We start from the raw sequence: 19,222 nt of genomic DNA, 5'->3' as shown, positions 1-19,222 counted from the left end.
AGACAGCACAGAGACAGAAACTACCTTCTTTTTCCAGTATCAAAATGTACGTACTTTGAAAAAAAATACAATCTATTGTTGAGCTCAACCTGCTATTCATGCCAAAAAATTCAAAATTACAACAGCCTTATCATCTGAAAACAAAAAAAATATGGAATCAAAACTACTGCAGAGAATATGCAGGTAATGGCAGGTAAAATATGAGGTAACAAAGGTCAATGCCTGATTTAAATTCAAGTGATAACTTCATGGTACCAAACGATGATGACCCTGAAGGCAGATACATTATTTTACATCTCATATCAAAAGGTGAGATTTCAAGGCATGACCTTCAGTTCATTTTATGCACTGACAGGCTTCTGAGCAACCAAAATGGTTTCTGTTGGAGAAGAAGAATATCCCTGCAGTAAGGGTACTGAATATCTCATGAATAAGTACCACCAAAAGCCACTGAGAGACAACAAAGAAAATCCTGGAATGTATTCAGTCTTTTCCCAGATGATGAAAGGACTGAGGTCTAAGGGAGAGGTTTGCCCACAGTAAACTGTGCACTTCTCTCAAAAATGCAGAAAGCAGAGAGAAAGGACGAGAGAGAATGTGAAAACCTGGAGTGGTGAGCTTTAAGAAAAAAGCAATGACTGGAAAACATTTTTGGCCACCTCCCCGGCTGCTATGCCCCAGGCGCTGTGTGGGGAAAGTCATTTTATGGCTGCAAACAGTAGCCAGCCTCTAGTAAACATATTTGACTTAAATTAATTGGAGTGTTTTGGTACGTGCATGGTGCTGTGTTCAGAAATAAACAGCCTTATTAAGTATTTACACAGCATTATAAATCCAATCCAATAAACATTTCTCATCACTGTTTGTTTTAAATTAGAAAACTTGATGTTATTTTAATATTGTGGAGTCAAATGAATGATTCTTGGGCCTAAACTGGAACCGTAATCTAGATTTTTTAACCTTCAGTGCTCGGCTGTTAAAGCCAATCACAGAGGCCTAAAAGTGATAATCCATCTGTGACACCTGGGCGTTTTGTCTACCTCAAAAATGCAGTTAAGATGAGAACAAAAATCATAAACATCCTTCGGGGAATTTTGGTATCATGACAAAGCAGATTTGTATTAATCAAACAGAATCCTGCCATTGAAGGAAAGGGAGGGGTAAACGGAAGATGGCTCGTGGTGATACGACAACACCATCCTCCTCCAAGCATTTGCCACATCAGGCATTGTGAAGTTATTCATCCTGTCTGAAGCAACTAGCCAACTGATTACCCATAAACTTGCCAACACTGGAAATGACGATCCCTGTGGCATTTCAGTAACACCCACAAACTTTGGTCTGTTAATCATCACCCTGACATTACGATCAGAGTTAAGTGCCAAACAATAAAATGTGCTGTTGTCCACAACACCTCAGAGTGACTCTTTGGGATAATAAAGTTTAGTGCCTCCGTTTTACTGTTGTGAGTTATTTCATCCTCTCAAAATGGTGCCTGCTGACCATGGTACACTATAACTTTGAGTTAATAAAATCAAAGCTCTGTCACAAACCATCAATCTCAGTAAAATATGCACATTTTCTTAGCAACTACTGCTTAATTAACTGCAATCTTCTTTTGTTCTGTGTGACCCATCCCTAATCCCTACCTGACATGGAGGCGGGCAGGATGGCCTGACCCACCAGTCCCGGCTGCAGCAGATTCTGATCAAACTGCCCTGTCAGGACCTGGTTGGCCGGGAGGTAAATGTTGGGGTCAGAGTTGGCTGTCTGTAGCAGACCCACAGGTTGAAGAGCCTCTGAAGCTGCTGACTGCTGCCCCTGGCCCGCTGCCACGGCCTGCCCGGTCCCTGGGTCTTGACCCTGACTGGCCTGAGCGGCAGATGAGGCAGACCGCTTGGATTTGCGGCTGTCGAGGCTCGGCCGGAAGTGGCACTGGATGTGGGTTTTGCGGTGGCCTGATGTTCTGAAGCGGAGTTCACAGAAGGGACATTTGAAAGGCTTGGAGCCGGTGTGGAGACGCATGTGCACTTTTAAGCTGCCCTTTGTAGAGAAGGAGGTGTTGCACATGTGACAGCTGAAGAGTTTCTGACCTGCAAAGATATAGTGAGAATGAATATGACTTGTGGCTCTACAGCATCACACCTCCAGGCTACACTGACTTATTGTCTCTGTTTTTTGTTCATTATAGCTCTGTTGAAAAAACAGTCATGCAACGCCAATAATTGCTGTAAATATCAAAAAGCTTTGACATTTCAAGGACATACCAAAAGAGTCTGTAATCAGGTCAAGAACCTTGAAACTTATCTAACTTCACTTTTTCTCTCGCTACAGTAATTCAAAAAGTTTCAATATAGCCGGGGGTGGGGGAGACAATGCACAATCCAAAACAGGTGTTGTGAAACCCATTCTGATAAGTTCCTCTTAGAGAAATACTTCAACATTCTGGGAAATGGGTTTACTTGCTTTCTCGCAGAGGGTTAGATGAAAAGATATCCAACACCGCTCTCAGATACGAGAGCAGAAAATTGTTAACAGTATCAATCTTCTCATCAAACACTCAGCAGGAAAGCAAATAACATATTCCCCAAAATGTGAGACCATTTATTTCCGTAATCTAAATATAAGATTCCATCATACTGTCTCATTTTGCGAGATCCTGTGTCAAACCCTCCCCCCTTTTTTTAGTAAAAATACACTTCTGCAAACACCACAGTGTTCCAGAAACAGGAACACTGTAAGAAAGTAAAAAAACTTCAACTTAATTAAGCAATACATTCTTATGTTAAAACTCTAACCTGTATGTGTCTTCACGTGGCAGTCCAGGGTAGATTTCACCGTAAAACTCTTCCCACATTCATCACACTTGAAAGGTCTTTCTCCTGTATGTATCCGAATGTGCCTACACAGTGAAACAGACCCACACAGGCACATTTCAGAGAGCACAAGGACAGACAAGAGGTTTGAAGTGAGTGCAAGTGAGTGCAACTTAAGTTTGAATGCATGAAAATGTAGCATGGGTGACATAATAGAGACAGACAGCACAATATGTAGCCTTGCCAGTGTTTACTGGTTACTACCCAAGAGCTCTCTTCCATCTCATGCCTTTAGTTTCCAGTGCTGTCGTGAGACGAGCTTGTATGAAATTGCAAATGCACTCTGACTCGGAATATGAAAACTTAAATAGTAAATGTGGCTCACTGGTGAGTATTTGAATTCTTCAAGAGAAGAAAAGTTAAAGCTAAGTTCAAGAGAGAAGTGGTTGAAACTTTGTGGGTCTAATAACATGGATTGGCTTCAAGAAAGATTCTTATTTATTATTATTTAAATTAATTATAAATGGTTATGGCTAATGAATGAATGATTAAAACTGTTTTCACTCTCATTCAAATTTATTTTCTGATTGTTATGAACACAATCGAATGTGACCTCACACATTTCATCATTAACCAGGAAGTCTGACACATAATTGCCTCTGTAAACTGCTCGGGGACTTTGGATGATCTACTAACCTTTGATTTAATAGGTCTGTATTTTATTTATATGGATAGATGAAGATGGCTTCATCTTCATCTCTTTACTTCCACCATAAAGTACTGTACAGTATTTTTTTTTACCTGGTGTCTGTTTCTTATAATTTTGCCTGTAGATCCCTATTGACCTTATGCATTTCAGCGACAATTGACCTTTCACCAAGCCCCGCCCCTTTGTAATGGTCAATCACGCTGCCAGAGCTAGCATAGAGCCCACACTGTGACTGAAAAAAATGAAAAAGCAATTTCAGTGATAGGCAGCCAGATGGGTCTATGATATGTGTTTGAAGGATATATCCAGAACAGGTTAAAACTATTAAAAAGGAGAGTTAGAAGCTAAAGCCTAACCATAGACTACAGATGACAGTGTAAAAGTGAACCATCACATCACTGACAATTGAGACAGAAGAAAATGACTAAAAGGGAAGGCTTTGCCAATGTGCACTTGGTTTTGTTTGTGTGCAGATAAATAGTGTTTGGCTTCCCCCCATGCCGCCAGCTGACCAGCAGACCTCCACCACCACCCTTGCTGGCAAACGGGAGCTCCAGGGGAGGCTGGGCACCGTTTGCCTGCACACGCGGGGGTGACACACAGCTGGACAAATATGGCCAGAGTTTTTCTGCTTCCTTTCAGTAGATCTTGTAAAGCAAGTTAGGTTTCAGAGCCTTGTTAGAGCTGGCCAAAGCTACATTGTGATTAGCCAGTCTGTGCTTGAGGGGTGGGGCTTAGTAAAGGGTCAATCAAGTGCTCAGACTTCACTGTTTTGTCTTTTAACTTCCTGTTTACACCAGAAGTATGAGTGTGTTGTGTTGCTTACATTGACATATGCTGCCTCTGATCACCTTTACATGCATTTAATCAAATATATATACATATTAATATAGCTAATTAGATCAGTTCTCCCACACATCTCTGGGCTCAGCTGATAATTTGAGTGCTTTAACAGCCATGTAAGCTGGTCAGAATGTGTTGGTATTTGTGTATTTTTATGTTTATGACAACATAATATAATAACAAGTTGTCTGAGTGTGACTGCTCAAAACTTTAGGTTACTTGCGTAACCCCAGTTCTCTGAGTAGCATGAGTGAGTGTCTCACATTGGGAACGCCCTCGGCGTGACCTCGTCAGAAGCTCCTTTTACATTACGCCAGCCAGGATTGGCTGGAACTAAGCACGTCAGTGTCAGGATGGGTGGAGACCCTCCCCCTATAAAGGGGCCTGACACTGTGCTGCACGTCATTCAAAAAACCATCACCTCTTCCTCGCTACAAATGAGCAAGGAGGGTGGTCTGGTGAGACACTCACTCATGCTACTCAGAGAACCGGGGTTACGCAAGTAACCTAAAGTTCTCTTTCATAGCATTCGTTTCGTGTCTCACATTGGGAAAATACTGACTCCCAGATTGCTGGGCAGATGTTGTCAGAGTGTCAAGACTAACCGCCCTGAAATAAGCCACACTAGGGCTTGGCCAAACCAAGCACTGAATGGGCCAGAGAAGAGGCTGTAACATCAAGCCTGTAGAACCTGGCGAAGAGGCCCAGCTCGCTGCAGCACAAATTTCCTGAATGGGGACCCCTCTGAAAAGGGCCCAGGATGTGGAGAGACCCCTGGTAGAGTGAGCACGCAGACCCTCTGGTACTTGCACCCCTTTGGCACTATAAGCTAAAGCAATAGCCCCCACAATCCAGTGAGAAAGCCGCTGCTTAGAGACTGGCTTCCCCACCTGATTCTTTGCCCAAGACACAAAAAGCTGGTCACTTTTTCTACAGCCTTCAGTTCTGTCCATGTAGATGCGTAAGGCCCGCACCGGGCACAGCATGTGTAGCTGCCGATGCTCATCTGAGGAGAAAGGTGGGGGATAGAAGGATACAAGGTCAATAGGGGAACATGACCCCAACCCCTTAGGCATAAATGGTGGGTTAGGCTGTAAGGTCACCCTTGTATTTCCTGCAGAGAACTTTGTACATTCTTGATGTACTGAAAGAGCGTGAATCTCACCCACACGTTTAGCTGAGGCCAGAGACAGTAATAACACTGTCTTTAAAGCCACCATTTTCAAGTCCACCTGATCTAATGGTTCAAAAGGTGGGGCTGAAAGGGCATCCAGCACCATGGGGAGGTCCCAGGATGGCGCTAATGGTTTAGAAACAGGAAGCTTGCGACGTGCACCCTTCATAAAGCGGCAGACCAGGGGATGCTGTCCCACAGTTTTCCCCCCAAAGCCGATATGGCAGGCTGAAATGGCCGCCAAATACACCTTAATGGTGGAAAAGGCCATCCTTTTGTCCACCATGTTCTGTAGGAAAGCCAAGATCACCACTACAGAACACTGAAAGGGAATTTCTTGTGTGTTTGAGCACCATTTCTCAAAGATCGACCATTTGCTCTCATAAAGGGACCTCGTTGAGGGAGCCCTAGCACTCTGAATAGTCTCAATCACGCCTGGGGGAAGGCCTCCAGACTGTAGATTGAGCCATTCACGGGCCAAGCCCACAGGGCCAGCCTCTCTGGGTGGGGATGAAATATTTCCCCGCACCCCTGCGACAGCAGATCCCTGCGTATTGGCAAGGGTATTGGCAAGGGCCACGGCTCCCCCTGGAGGAGCTGTGTTATCTCCGCTAACCAGTGCTTCGTTGGCCAGTAGGGAGCTATGAGAATCATCGACAGACCCTCCTCCCTCACCCTGGCTAGGGTCGGGGAAATCAATGCTATCGGAGGGAATGCATACAACAGAACCTGAGGCCACGGATGAGCCAGCGCGTCCACCCGCAGTGGTGCACTCTGATCGCGCAGTGAGAAAAACAGAGGACACTGGGTGTTCTCCTGTGTTGCAAAGAGGTCCACGGCTGGCTGGCCGTAACGCTCCCAAACCAGACTCACTACGTCTGGGTGAAGTCTCCATTCTGCGTAAAGAGGGTTTCCCCTTGACAGCAGATCTGCTCCATGGTTCAGTGTCCCCGGCACATGGGTGGCTTTCAGGGACAGAAAATGTCTGCTGCACCAGACTATCAGTCTGTGTGCCAGTGTGTGTAACTGAAGGGATCTCAGGCCCCCCTGCCTGTTGATATATGCCACCACTGTGGTGTTGTCCGTCCGGACTAACACATGATGTCCCCTCAGAAGAAGGAGGAAGTGTTTCAGTGACAGGTGAACAGCCAGCAGTTCTAAGTGATTTATGTGGGATGAGCGCATGTGAGGATCCCAGGTCCCGTTTATTGCTCTCCCTTCGAACACACCTCCCCAGCCTGATAGAGAGGCGTCTGTTGTGACCACTTTTCTGCACTGAACAACCCCCATGGCACTCCCTGGGTCAAGAAGCCTGTGCTCTTCCAAGGGGCCAGTGCTGCTGTACAGTTCACCGAGACTCTCACTCTGTGAGAGCGATGATGGTGTGGATCTAATCTGTGTGAGGCCACCCAGCGCTGCACTCCTTTCATGTGCAAGCGTCCCATGGGAACCGCCACCAGGGATGATGCCATCAGTCGGGCTTAGTGAGAGACCAAAGGGGAGAACTAGATACTCGTAGCATGTCCCCTGAAAGGAAAATCTGAGATATTTCCTGTGAGGTGGGTATATTGGGATGTGAAAATATGCATCCTTGAGATCGACTGAAGTGAACCAATTGCCTGGACGCAGAAAACGCAGCAGGGACGTGTGCGTTAACATCCTGAACTTGTATTTCCTGAGGTGCTTGTTTAGATCTCTGAGATCTAAAATCGCACGCATGCCGCACCCCCCCTTCTTGGCGACCAGGAAATATCTTGAATAAAACCCGCTCCGAGTGTGTTCGGGAGGAATTATTCTTACTGATCTTTTCTCTAGCAGGGAGGAAATCTCCTCTCTTAGGAAGAGAGTGGCTTTGCCTAGGGCTTGAGACTGGGTTATTCCCCTGAATTGTGAAGGTGTTACGGCGAACTGCAGCCTGTATCCCCTGTTTAATGTTCTCAAAACCCACTCTGAGTCTGTGCATTTTGACCAGCTCTCTGCTCTCAGTGTCAGCGGGCTGACAGGCTCGTCTGTCACACACGGAGTAAGAGCTCCCTCTCGTGGCACTGGGGCGCAGTACCGCTCTGTTGGTACTGCGCATGCGCCCGCCTCGACGTTCGCCGCACGGTCGTTCATTGAGAGAGGGATCACTCCCTCCGTAAAATGTGTGACCAAACTGTTTTTCAACAATGGATTTATTTTGTTTTTCATTGTTTTTAACTGCGCCCTCGGCACTCGGCCTGGATGCGACAGTTGGGACAATTTTAATGTTTTGCAACAATGAGAAGTGCTTGTGAGACATGTCTGGGACCCGCTGGGGGTTTCCATCTGCTGCACACTGTCTCTGCTTCTCTTCACAGGGCGCTGGGCCGGGTTGAACATCCTGTTGTCCATGCGCTGAACAGAACTGGGCTCTGTGGCGATGCTCGTGAACGGAGCTGCTGGGGCGAGCGCAGCCGGGGGGAACAGGGCTGTCTCGCTGGCTGCATCTGGAACTATCAGGCCTGCCGTTTCCTCCTCCTTACCCCGTGGGTAAAGGTGGGGGGTGGCCGGTCGGGCAGAGTCCCCTCTTGGGATGAAGACTTCTTCTGCCACGGACCCTTTGGAGCCTGTGCTCTTGGCGGAGCCTGAGGAGCTGCCTGGGATTTAGGCAGCTTGGGGATTTTGAAAGTGGGAGGAGGCCGTGCCACAGCCTGGGCAAAGGTTTGACGGTGAGCCGGGAGGGTGGCAGTGGGTGCCCTTCTCGGCAGACACAGCTTCAGGGCTTTGTCTTCCCTCTTTCTCTCCTCGCACCTCTTTTGCATGGACGTGACCGCCGCGCCGAAGAGGCCCTTGGGTGATATGGGGGTGTCGAGGAGATCTTCCTTCTCCTTGGCTGACAGCGTGGTGAGATTAAGCCAGCGGGCTCTCTCCTGTAGCACCATCAACCCCATGGCTCTGCCCTGTGACTGGATGGCCACCTTGTGGAGGTGAAGGCAGTGGTCAGTGATCACACATATTTCCTCCCACAACACGGGGTCAGGTGAAACCGTCATCTCCTCCTCCAGCTCGGCTTGATACGCCATCAGAAGGGAGGTGGCGTTCAGGGCTCGCGCCGACAGTGCAGCCGCCTTGTACGCCTTGTCTGTCAGGCTGGACTGGAAACGATCCGCTCTGGATGGGAGTGCGGGCCCCAGTGATGACAGGGATGCTTTCGGGTGGAGGTGAGCCGCCACCACGGGCTCCACTGGAGGGATGTTGCGGAGACCGTGGCTCTCCATCCCCTCGCAGTCAAGCATGGAACTGCCCACCACAGGATGCTTCTCTCTGTATGGCTTGTTGCGCCAGGAGACAGCAAGTTCTTCCAGCAACTCTGGGAAGATAGGCAGGAGTTGTTTCCCTGTTCTCTTCACTTTTGGCAACTTTTTCCCGTCGTAGCGGGACCGCGTCACCTCAGCTTGGACTTTGGGCCACTGGATGTTGAGCTTGGCAGCGGCGCGTTTGCACACGCCTTGCAAGTCCAAATCCACAGCGGGGGAAGACGAGCCGTCTCCCGTCACAGCTGTCGTTGAGGGTTGGAGTTTTGCAACCCGGCCCGACAGTCCCAGTGAAGAATCATCGTCGTCATCCTCGTCGGTCATGAGGAGTTCCGACCCACCATCCGAGTCATCCTCCGCCATCTCCACCAGAAAACTGAGCGGGCCGGCCGCGAGGCCGGGTCCGTCTAATTCCTGGGAAAACGGGCCGGTGAGGCTGAGCTGGCTGCCCCAGCTCGGACCAGCTTCGGGCTCTGGAGCCGTTGCCACAGCCATATCCATTAGCTCCGAAGCCTCGGATGTGGAAGCCAAGACCGGGTCGCTGCCGGACAGATTCGTCTGACGAGCCAGGCAGCGACGGAGCACTTTGAGGGAGAAGCGTTCACAGTGTGTGCATTCTTCCGTGGACTCAAAGGCGGCTTGGGCATGTTTCAGGCCGAGACACATCACACACATTGGGTGAGTATCTCCGCTCGAAATCTTATTCCCGCAAGGGCAGGCTCGCACCTGCGTTTTTTCCTCTGCTTTAGTGGAAGCATTAGCGTTAGCCATAGTCACTAGCAGGGTTTGTCAGCTGTGAAGCTAGTGGGATTTATTAGCTGTGAAGCTAGCGAGATTTGTTAGCTGTGAAGCTATGCTGTATGGTATGCAACTGCTAGCCTGGTGTGGTTAGGAGAAGCGGGCACCGGATGAAATACAGTGGGAGTGTTGCGACTCCGTTGTGCGTTAGCCGGGTGAGGCTAGCACTAGTGTGATTAAGTATTGCTACTTGTGTGGTATTGCTACCGTAGGGTTGAGTGTTGCCACTCGGTTATGCTAGCTGTCGAAGTATTGCTACTTTCCACAGATAGCGATAGCTCTCGGATAACTGCCTTGTGAACAAAGCGCCCGGCGACCAAGTTTTCGCTCGTGTCTGCGGACAGTTAAGCTAGGTCACGGAGAAACAGTCAGCTCGAGAGAGGTTGGAACTTCTGCTCATAGCGAGAAGAGGTTTTTGAATGACGTGCAGCGCAGTGTCAGGCCCCTTTATAGGGGGAGGGTCTCCACCCATCCTGACACTGACATGCTTAGTTCCAGCCAATCCTGGCTGGCGTAATGTAAAAGGAGCTTCTGACGAGGTCACGCCGAGGGCGTTCCCAATGTGAGACACGAAACGAATTATATGAAAGAGAACCAGAGTTAATATAATATTTTTTCATCTAAACCACAGTGTGACAGCAGAGACTCATCTGGTTGGTCACATGATTACAATCAGTCCAGTTTTCCATGACACTGGCATATTATCATGTAACAAGCTAATTACATTACATCATATACTTTAGTTGGGTGGGAAAAAAAGTGTTTAATTCATGCTGCCCAATCAGATTCCAGAGCAAGGAGTTACCATTAGCTCTCACCACAGAAACATCAAGCTGCTGCTAAAACACACTGTAAGCTAGGCTGTAAGATAGTTAATGGTGAACGTAACTTGCGTCAAAGATGGTCTTTTAATCCGACATGTTTGGTGTGTGGCAGTGTATGTATATATATATATATATATATATATATATATATATATATATATACATATATATACATATATATATATACATATATATACATATATATACATATATATATATATACATATATATACACCCAAGTTAAAAAAATACTAGAATTTTCCTCTAAAGGGACTGGATAGCAATATTTTCTACATATAAAATGTATGTATTGTATTCAATCTTTGCCTCATACAGACCAGAGATGAATTTCTGAGAGAGTATAAAGCAGGTGTGATATTTACCTGACGAGGTCACTGGGCTTCTTGAAACTCTTGGGACAATAACTGCAGCAGTTGGCAAACTTGGGTTCTGTTTCCAGTTCCACCGCCTTGTCTTTGATCTCGCTGATCCGATCCCTCTCAGCCGCTGACTGGGCGAGGATCCGCTCTGACACCGAGGCCTCCTCACCGGGATCCTTGGCCAGCTCGGCCGCCTGCTCCTCGGTGAACGTGATGATTTCCAAACCTCTTCTCTTGGACTTTTGGTCCCCTTCCTCATCCTCTTCGTCTTCCTCCTCCTCGACGTCTTGACTATCCATACCTATAACTGTGAGGATATGGGTCTGTTATCACTATTATCACTGTTTGAGTAAAATACACATTTATCCCAACAGCAGATCATTTCCACACACACAACTTTACTTGAAACCTTAGATTAAAGTGTAGAAACACCATCAAACCTTATGTCCAATAATTCAAACACAAAAATCAATCTGTTGCATGCTCATAGATTTTATAGCCTTTCCCCTTTCCCTTCTTTTATAAATCAGTTTTATAGACATAGAAATTTTGTTTAAATGTTTTCAAACTTTTCAAACAGCCCTCCCAACTATGGAGATGCAATGGAATTTTAAAGACCCTGCATATCATGTAATCAAACATCCGAATGTTGTCTAGGCGTCCTTACTTTGTTCCTCCACAGCATGCTCCTTCTTCATATGCTTTTTACACAGCAGGCTGGTCCGGAAGGTCTCGTCACACATGGCGCATTTGAAAGACTTGATGTGGATAATCATGTGGCGGTTCAGGCTGCCGTTGGTGGTGAACGAGGCGTCGCAAACATTACACTTAAAGGGCTTCACTCCTGTCAGCGAGAGATGAGAGAGGAAGGGTTTCACATGGTGTCTGTACATTTCATAAAGTTCTATTTAAAACTTTTTAGGAGGTTTTACAAGAGAAATTTACATTTTAACTTTTGGTAACTTTTCTCATACTGCTTATTTACCTCATGCTAAAAGTCAGCAAAAAAGAAACTTCAATGTCAAAGACGCATCGTCTCTTTATTTGCTTTTTTTTCCAAGTACTTAAATAAAGCACGTGTTGTAATGTTCTAATCCTCATTCATTTAATTTTTAAAGCTAAGACTTCTACTAACTGCTCTGAAGACATTTAGATATATTGTAAAACCTGCATTTTAGTCATTACCTTAATCAAACCTTAATTTGTTCCATTAAGGGAACTATGGGTGTGTTCTATTTTCCACTCCTCCATATATCTTGACTTACACAGAGAGCACACCGTAAAAACTGATTGTGGGAAGCGGTGATTTAAAGGTTCCTCCAAGTCTCATTTCAAACTTTTTAATTTGTAATCGTGGTGTGAATGGAATGCACGACCAGGCTTTAGAAGATACGGCAATAATATTTTTAATCACAATGTACCACTTGGATTCTAATCCTTTAATTATTCCAATTTAAACAAAATGGATTATGATATATTTAATAGTGTTCGTGACCTTTAAAGGCTTTAGTTTCTAAAATGTAATTAATGTAGGAGGATACTTGAAGACTGTTCAGCAGTTGGTATAAAGTGAGCTCACCTGTATGTGTATTGAGATGGGACTTCAGCACGCCGGCTGACACAAAGGCTCGTCCACAGAGGTGACATCTGTATGGTTTCTCCCCAGTGTGGGAGCGCACGTGCTGCTTCAGATGACTTGACTTCTTGAAGCCCTTGTTACACCAACTGCATCTAAAGAAGAGGAACAAAAAGCCTATTATTAGGGTCTGGGCAGCTAAGCTGCCAGGACACTATTGTAATCCTAGGTATTCTTCTTCTTCTTTCTTCTTCCGAGGAAATCATACTTCCCATGGGTCAAAACTCACCAAACTTTGCACAAAGGTCCGGTCTCATGCCAGATATCGTAAAATTCAAGCCAATAGTCCTGATGGTGGTGCTACAGCAAGCGTCTAAAGTTCAAAACTTTGAAATCAACCATACGAAATCAACCATACGTGCTACAACTTCACAACTTTCACCAAACTGTAGCCCCAATACTAAAGAAACGTCTGTACACTTAAACCTATTAAAAATTATTAAGTTCATCACTCTGTTTTTTTTTTTCAAAAACTGTAAAACTTAAACCTATCTCCTCCCACAGTTTTTGCTCAATTGACACCAAACTTGCTACAGAGTATCTTCAGACTGTCCTACAAAAACTGTTTCTCAGATTTTTGATTTATCAAAAATTGAGCCTACAGTGCATCAAAATGTTTGACTGTAAACAGTACTGTAAATACATACGTGCAAATTCTTGCTAAATACATTTTCAATGTTCATGAAAAAAATGACAAAATTCTAGAGTCATGGTAGATGATGTGTGGCAAATTTCAGAATTTTATCTCAAAAATTGAATTTTTGACAGCATTTTGAATTTTGCTCTAATGTGAACAATTGGAGTCAATGTAAAAATGGCAATTTTAAACATCAATTTTTCACTTATGGAGCAAATCAATCATTGTTACAAACAAATTACCATTTTAACATTAACATTTAATACCATTTTGACATATTAACATCTCCATGCTGTCTAGATGCAATATGTGTATTTTCAGATTTTTGTTTCGATAACTGAATTTTTTTACAGTGGTTTGAAATCTGCTTTTCCATGCATGGATGGCTGCTAAACCTGCACGTCTGGCTTAGTCAATTTGTGAAGCTACACATGAATTGTCACTGACTAATTAGCTCAGTGAGATAGAAATTGATTCTTAGTCTCAGAGGTTGTGAGTTCAAGCCTCAGCTGATGCAAAAGGCAGATTGTGTTGCTAAATTCCTAAATGTCTTCCAATTCTTCTGCTTGTTGCTCAAAATTGCCTAAAAATGCCCGGACCCGACCCATCGCTGCGCAGCAGCTATAACTGTTGCTGTTATTTACAGCACCACCTACAAGATGCCACATTTGATGATAAGGTCAAAACACACTGGGCTGACAGAAGGCGTGGTTTATGTTTACTGGAAAGAGAGATGAACGTCCTTCAACTGAACCAGCTGCACTTTTCAATTTATTTTCAATGTCACATCTATGGCTCTTCATCTGTTCAGCAGCTTTCAACTCTCCTATGAAGGATACGGTAACACAGCATGTATACACATGTTTATCAAATGTCAGACTGTGTTTCCTTCCCTAAATTTCAAACTAAACTGAATTCTTCAAGGACTTACTCATGAACCAGGATGAAAGATTTCAAACATGTAGAATTCAAACTACACTAATGACCCATCTGCCTCACACCAATCAAAACAACACTTATTTTAACTCTGGACAGCACTCACTATAAACACCACCGCCTTTTGCTGTTGCTTATTTGGTGCATAGGCAGGTATGGGCAACTGATAATTATGTTGTGTGATGTTCTGAAACTTTTTAAATTCACCTTGAGTTCTATCCTTTTAAAAGAAAGTTGGGGAGGATATCTACAACTTTTGTATTGAGAACAAAAAAGACTTAAAATATGGGAAAAAACAGGTTTATAATTTGGGTCTAAAAGTTGAAAATACTGACTACATTATCTCGTATTTTTGGTTGAAGCTTTAGTTTAAGTATCTAATTCAGATACTTAAAGATACTTCAGATACTTGTCTCATTCCACTTGACTTCAAAAGAGAAACAAAGGTCAGATGTAAGTGCTGTCTTTTCTTGTGTGTGCCTGCCTGTTTGTTTTCTTCCTGTAAACTTCACTGAAAAACTGTAGGGCAAAAACCATCCCCATGTTTACCACCCACATTCACTAGACCTGTATAAATATGAAGCTGATGTCAAGGAGAAAAATATAGTGTGTGAGAATGGACAAAATTGTTTTTGCCATTCCTCTCCATAGTTCCACCCTGTCAGAGTGGTAAATCCTGACTCATAGGAAAATATTGGATATGGATCAGGGCTCAACAATAAGGATTGCCCGAAGGATTGCAAGTAAAACTCACGGTCCGGCATGTAAACTAACAACTCACTTGCCCGATTGTGCTACAAATAGTAAAAGTTAATAACTAATTGATAAAACAAATGTATTTTAAAACGTGCTCTGATGCAGCGGTCTCTCTGCCTGAAGTCACAGCCACACATTGTGTAATAATGTCCTGCCCACAGCGCCCATTGATATTATTTTGCATGACGGATGCTTCATATAATAACATAACAATATACTATTTGTGGTGTTATGTCATCGTGTCATTTCTGTCTCTACATGGTCACGCGTTAACAATTCTCCTCTGCTCTCTGTATTGCGCACAGCGGAGTTCCGCCACACACACAGGTGATCACGCTAGAGCGGCTTGGGACGCATTTTCCTGGCCAAACCTGACCCTGAGCCCGGTGCAGTTTGTCAGCTAACAAAGTTATTGTTATGGACACTGTGTAAATAACCAACATTCTGCTGTTACGCACAGACAAACACGGCACTCATGCTGAGCTTGTGTTGCGTTCAGCAACAACTTCCAGCACTTAAATAGGTCATAGCACAAAACAGCAGCATGTCAAGTTACTTTTTACTTTATTATATTCAATAAAATTGTATGTTCCTAAATCTTGAGACACCTCATATGTAAGCTACACAGACATTTCACCTGCTCATTACTGTGCACAAATGTACTGTATATACTTAGTCCTAAAGAGCCCTTCTGGTGCCAGTAGATACACAGAAACATCCCAGCAGGCTGTGCTTTGCAAGCATACAAAAAAGTTTCATGCATGTGAAAATTATTTTTCATGCGTGTGCTTCACCTCCACTGCTACAACTCCATCCTAGGGGAAACAGTGCTGTGTGCGTTTTGTGCAACAGGTGGATGTGGTAGTCTACTGGTAGAGTAGAGAGAGAGCTAAGTAGCGCTGAAGTAGAGTAGAGCAGGGCAGAGAGATGGAAGCAAAATATATTAAACCCGGTGTTAATACAGCAGAACTGGAGAGAGGGGTGAAAAATAAATAGAGGTGGGCATGGCTCAAGTAGGGCACAAAATTATAGACGGAGAATGACTGACACATTTTTCACTTTAAGCCCTGACACTGTCGTATTTGTGTAGGAATTAAGCTACAATACATGACATATGTTGTTTTAATTAATAAATACAGTGTGAATAAAGATTACATAACATGAAAATAACTGTAGTCTTTGTTAATTGATAGCCGCTTAAATTAAACAATTTTTATAGGGCAAGTAAAAACTGACTTTGGGCAAGTAGATCTCTGACCAACTTGCCCGACCGGGCAAGTGAAAAAAAAAACCTTAGCGTTGAACCCTGTGGACAAAGCAGACAATTTACTGTTTTATATTTCATTCTAGTCAAATCCTCCTGCATGAATTAGAAGAAATTCATACAAATGTAGATGAGACTTGGTTTTTACCTTCTACAAAGTTGTTAAAACTGAACACTGATTATTACACCTTAGTTGCCTGGGTATACATGAAAGCATCTCTGAGGTCTCTAAATGGTATCGCTTTATCTGGGGAAAAGTTTGAAATGAAAGATGCAGGTAACAAAGACAGGTAAGGTTATTAAAGGCAGTCATTGAGAATGGTGAAAACAATGCCTTTTATTTCCCTGGGCTCTGCGTTTATGATGGTGCCTATCATTAATTTGCTTTTAAACCCCTGAAAAAGACTCTTTTGGATGTTAAAGAGCTCACGAACACAATACAAACACTGCAATGAGGGAAAACTAAAAGCCAGCAAACCGACAAACAGTAATAAACTGTTCTGTGGTACATCTAATATAACAGGTAGGGGCTGTTAAGAGATCATAAAAACAATATGAAAACACTGGTTAAACCTCTTGGAAGTACTTCAGAGAGCTACAACGCAATTATAAAGCCATTATTGATGCATCTTGAGCATCAGTATGTTTGACTTCTATACATGCTTAATGTTTTCTCACTGTGTCATTACTGGCTACTTTTAAACTCACTTTTAACAGATGAATTTACTTGCATAAAGTGTCGTTCTTTTCCAGGACCATTTTCCATTCAACTATACCCTAGCTTTTAAACCAGGTGGTGCCAGTCGGATTGTGTCCACCTCAGCCATCCTCAACAAAACTCATGAAATAACGTAGCTTAGAACGTAAACACAACACACATGTTCACTGTTTGATCCTACATTAGCAACCTTACAAGGCACAGGAGGCCTGTCAAGTTTCAGAACAGGGGAAAATGCCAATATAGTGTGTGTATGGAACCTGCAAGTCCAACAACAGATATCGTCAAAGTTCAGAGGAGGTTGTTTCGCTTCTCTGAAACCAAAAACGCAAGAGTAGGGATGTCAGACATGGATTGAACAGCGTGGAGGACCTCACTTACAGCTTAGTCCATCAAGGATCAACAAAAACTCCACTGTTTGCTCCATGGTAAGACATTAACTAATGGCATCAAGCTTAGCACGTTAGCAAAGAAAGAAGGTTGAATGTAAATTTCAAGTTACTGGAGTTCTAACTTTAAGTTACCTGCTAATAGTAGTAGTTATTAGCTAGCTTTGTTTTACTAGTAATGGGCTAAAACAGGAATCGGCTAATAACAGCTATAAGGAGTTTAACTAAATGTTAGTGTAATAAAACAAACCCTGCTGTGCAAGTACATTCTTTTCCTGTATGCTTGTCCCTCACATGAATTGTTACAACGTGGGGAGACTGACCCTTGCATTGGGACTGGTGAGTCTTTCCCTCGATTTTGCTGTCGTCTTCATTCACAATACTTATATTGTGAATGTAACTCTCAAATGCATATGGTAGTACTTTCTGTCCACTTCTTTCAGATACTTCAGAACTATTATAGGAATGTACAGGTCGGCCTTACAAAATTGTTACAGCCATTCATGATGTCCACAATTTGGTTATTCATTTTTCTGCATTGAGACATAATCTTTCAAGAGAGCTGCGATACATCTAAGAATCAATTTTTCCTTGACCCCTAAAGGTGTCCAAGAGAAAAGACAAAGAGTAGAGTCGCAGTTCATGTCCAAAGATGGTAGAACCTTTTAGAAAGAAAACCCTCGCTGCAACACCTCAGCTCATCAGGCCAGAGTGCCACGTGCAATCAGGCCTAAATGGTGGAAAGAATTCCACTCCTGAGTTACCCTTAGTTTGCTGCTCTGAGAGCACATTGAAAAAGATGCTTTGCATTGATGAGACACAAGTGAAGTCTTTGGCCTGAATGCCAAGTGCTTTGGTAAAAAAACAGGTACTTTCCATGGCATGGTTACTATTACGTCTGCTGGGAGATGTGGCTATGACAGCATCAAGCTATGAGGTGCCTTGATGATTAGTGAGAAAGGGGGGGACAATGAACAGAGCATAAACAACATCAGAACTGGCCAAGATTCACTTTTCAGTACAACCCGAATTACTAAGACAAGATGGCACGAGCATTGTGAGAAAGTGCCCACCGAAATGCTGGAATAACATCACAGTTCACTGCTCTATCCATTCTGACAGAGTTTAAAAGGATCTGTAAGAATGACATATAAAAATTGCCTTTGGGAAATGCAGGTGCGATGATGGCAGAGGAAGAACCAGATGACTTGACGCTCTAATAACAACTGCTGTTGCTTTTACAGAGAGTTGGAATTGGTACTTTCTAAAGCCACTTGCACAGGCATATACAGACATGGACACACACACACAAAAGAAAAAACTCTGAAGTAAACCTGTATGCTCTCTTGCTGTTGTCCTCGCTGTCATCCTGGTATTCCTGTGTTTCAGTGGTGAGCTGAAGCTCATCCTGACTGCTCTGCTGGAGAAGCCCATTTGTCTAAAGACAAATCAACAAGATACAGTCAGCTTAATGCAGACAGAAATATAGTTTACAAGACATTATTAGGGTCCAGTGTCTTGTGTTTGGTTTAGAGGTCTTCAAATCAATAGTTGGACATTTTGGGAAATACTGTTATATGCTTACTGATATGAAAAGATCAATTTCAGTTTCATGTCCTGCAATAAATCCTACCTCCATGATGTGTTGATTCATAAACTATTTATATTTGTTATTTGAGATGATGGTTAGTAGTAAGTCCGAAATGTAAAGAAAATAAGGAGAATTAGGTCAATGAAATAAAAACCTGCTAGCCAGTGAACTACATATTAATGATAAAGCCAGGCCATTAATTAAGCAGATCTTTTCATGAGTCAGTAAATTAGCTCTATCTATATTCCAGTGCACTGAGTTTCCATTATAATTGCAGGAAGATCAGTTCTTGTACCATCAATAAGCAAATCTATGCAGCTACTTGCTCCAAAATTTGATCTAATTCTCTACTCTAAAAGGGAGTCTGTGGTGGAAATTCTGAACTCGGTTTTAAATATAACTCTGATGCTGTGAATATATCCACTTTCTACATCTGAGAACTGAAGTCCAGGGCTAAGGGCACATGTGGAGGCCCA

The 19,222-nt window shown here is 43.6% G+C and overlaps 1 protein-coding gene across 1 annotated transcript in view; it reads right to left on the bottom strand.

Annotated features, from left to right (window-relative positions):
* Positions 1–19,222, bottom strand: part of LOC125893322 (zinc finger protein 236-like) — a 73,277-nt gene that overhangs the window by 20,865 nt on the left and 33,190 nt on the right. Inside the window, exons 17-22 of the mRNA XM_049583913.1 lie at positions 18,490–18,593; positions 12,399–12,550; positions 11,487–11,663; positions 10,823–11,126; positions 2,799–2,902; positions 1,650–2,093 (exon numbers count right to left, since the gene is read on the bottom strand). Of these exons, the coding sequence (XP_049439870.1) occupies positions 1,650–2,093; positions 2,799–2,902; positions 10,823–11,126; positions 11,487–11,663; positions 12,399–12,550; positions 18,490–18,593 (1,285 nt within the window). The remainder of the gene's footprint in view (positions 1–1,649; positions 2,094–2,798; positions 2,903–10,822; positions 11,127–11,486; positions 11,664–12,398; positions 12,551–18,489; positions 18,594–19,222) is intronic.

This window comes from Epinephelus fuscoguttatus, linkage group LG8 (genome assembly GCF_011397635.1).
Source record: "Epinephelus fuscoguttatus linkage group LG8, E.fuscoguttatus.final_Chr_v1".
Taxonomy (NCBI): domain Eukaryota; kingdom Metazoa; phylum Chordata; class Actinopteri; order Perciformes; family Serranidae; genus Epinephelus; species Epinephelus fuscoguttatus.
The sequence above is the reverse complement of the archived record's forward strand: the minus strand, read 5'-3'. Positions and strand labels throughout refer to the sequence as shown.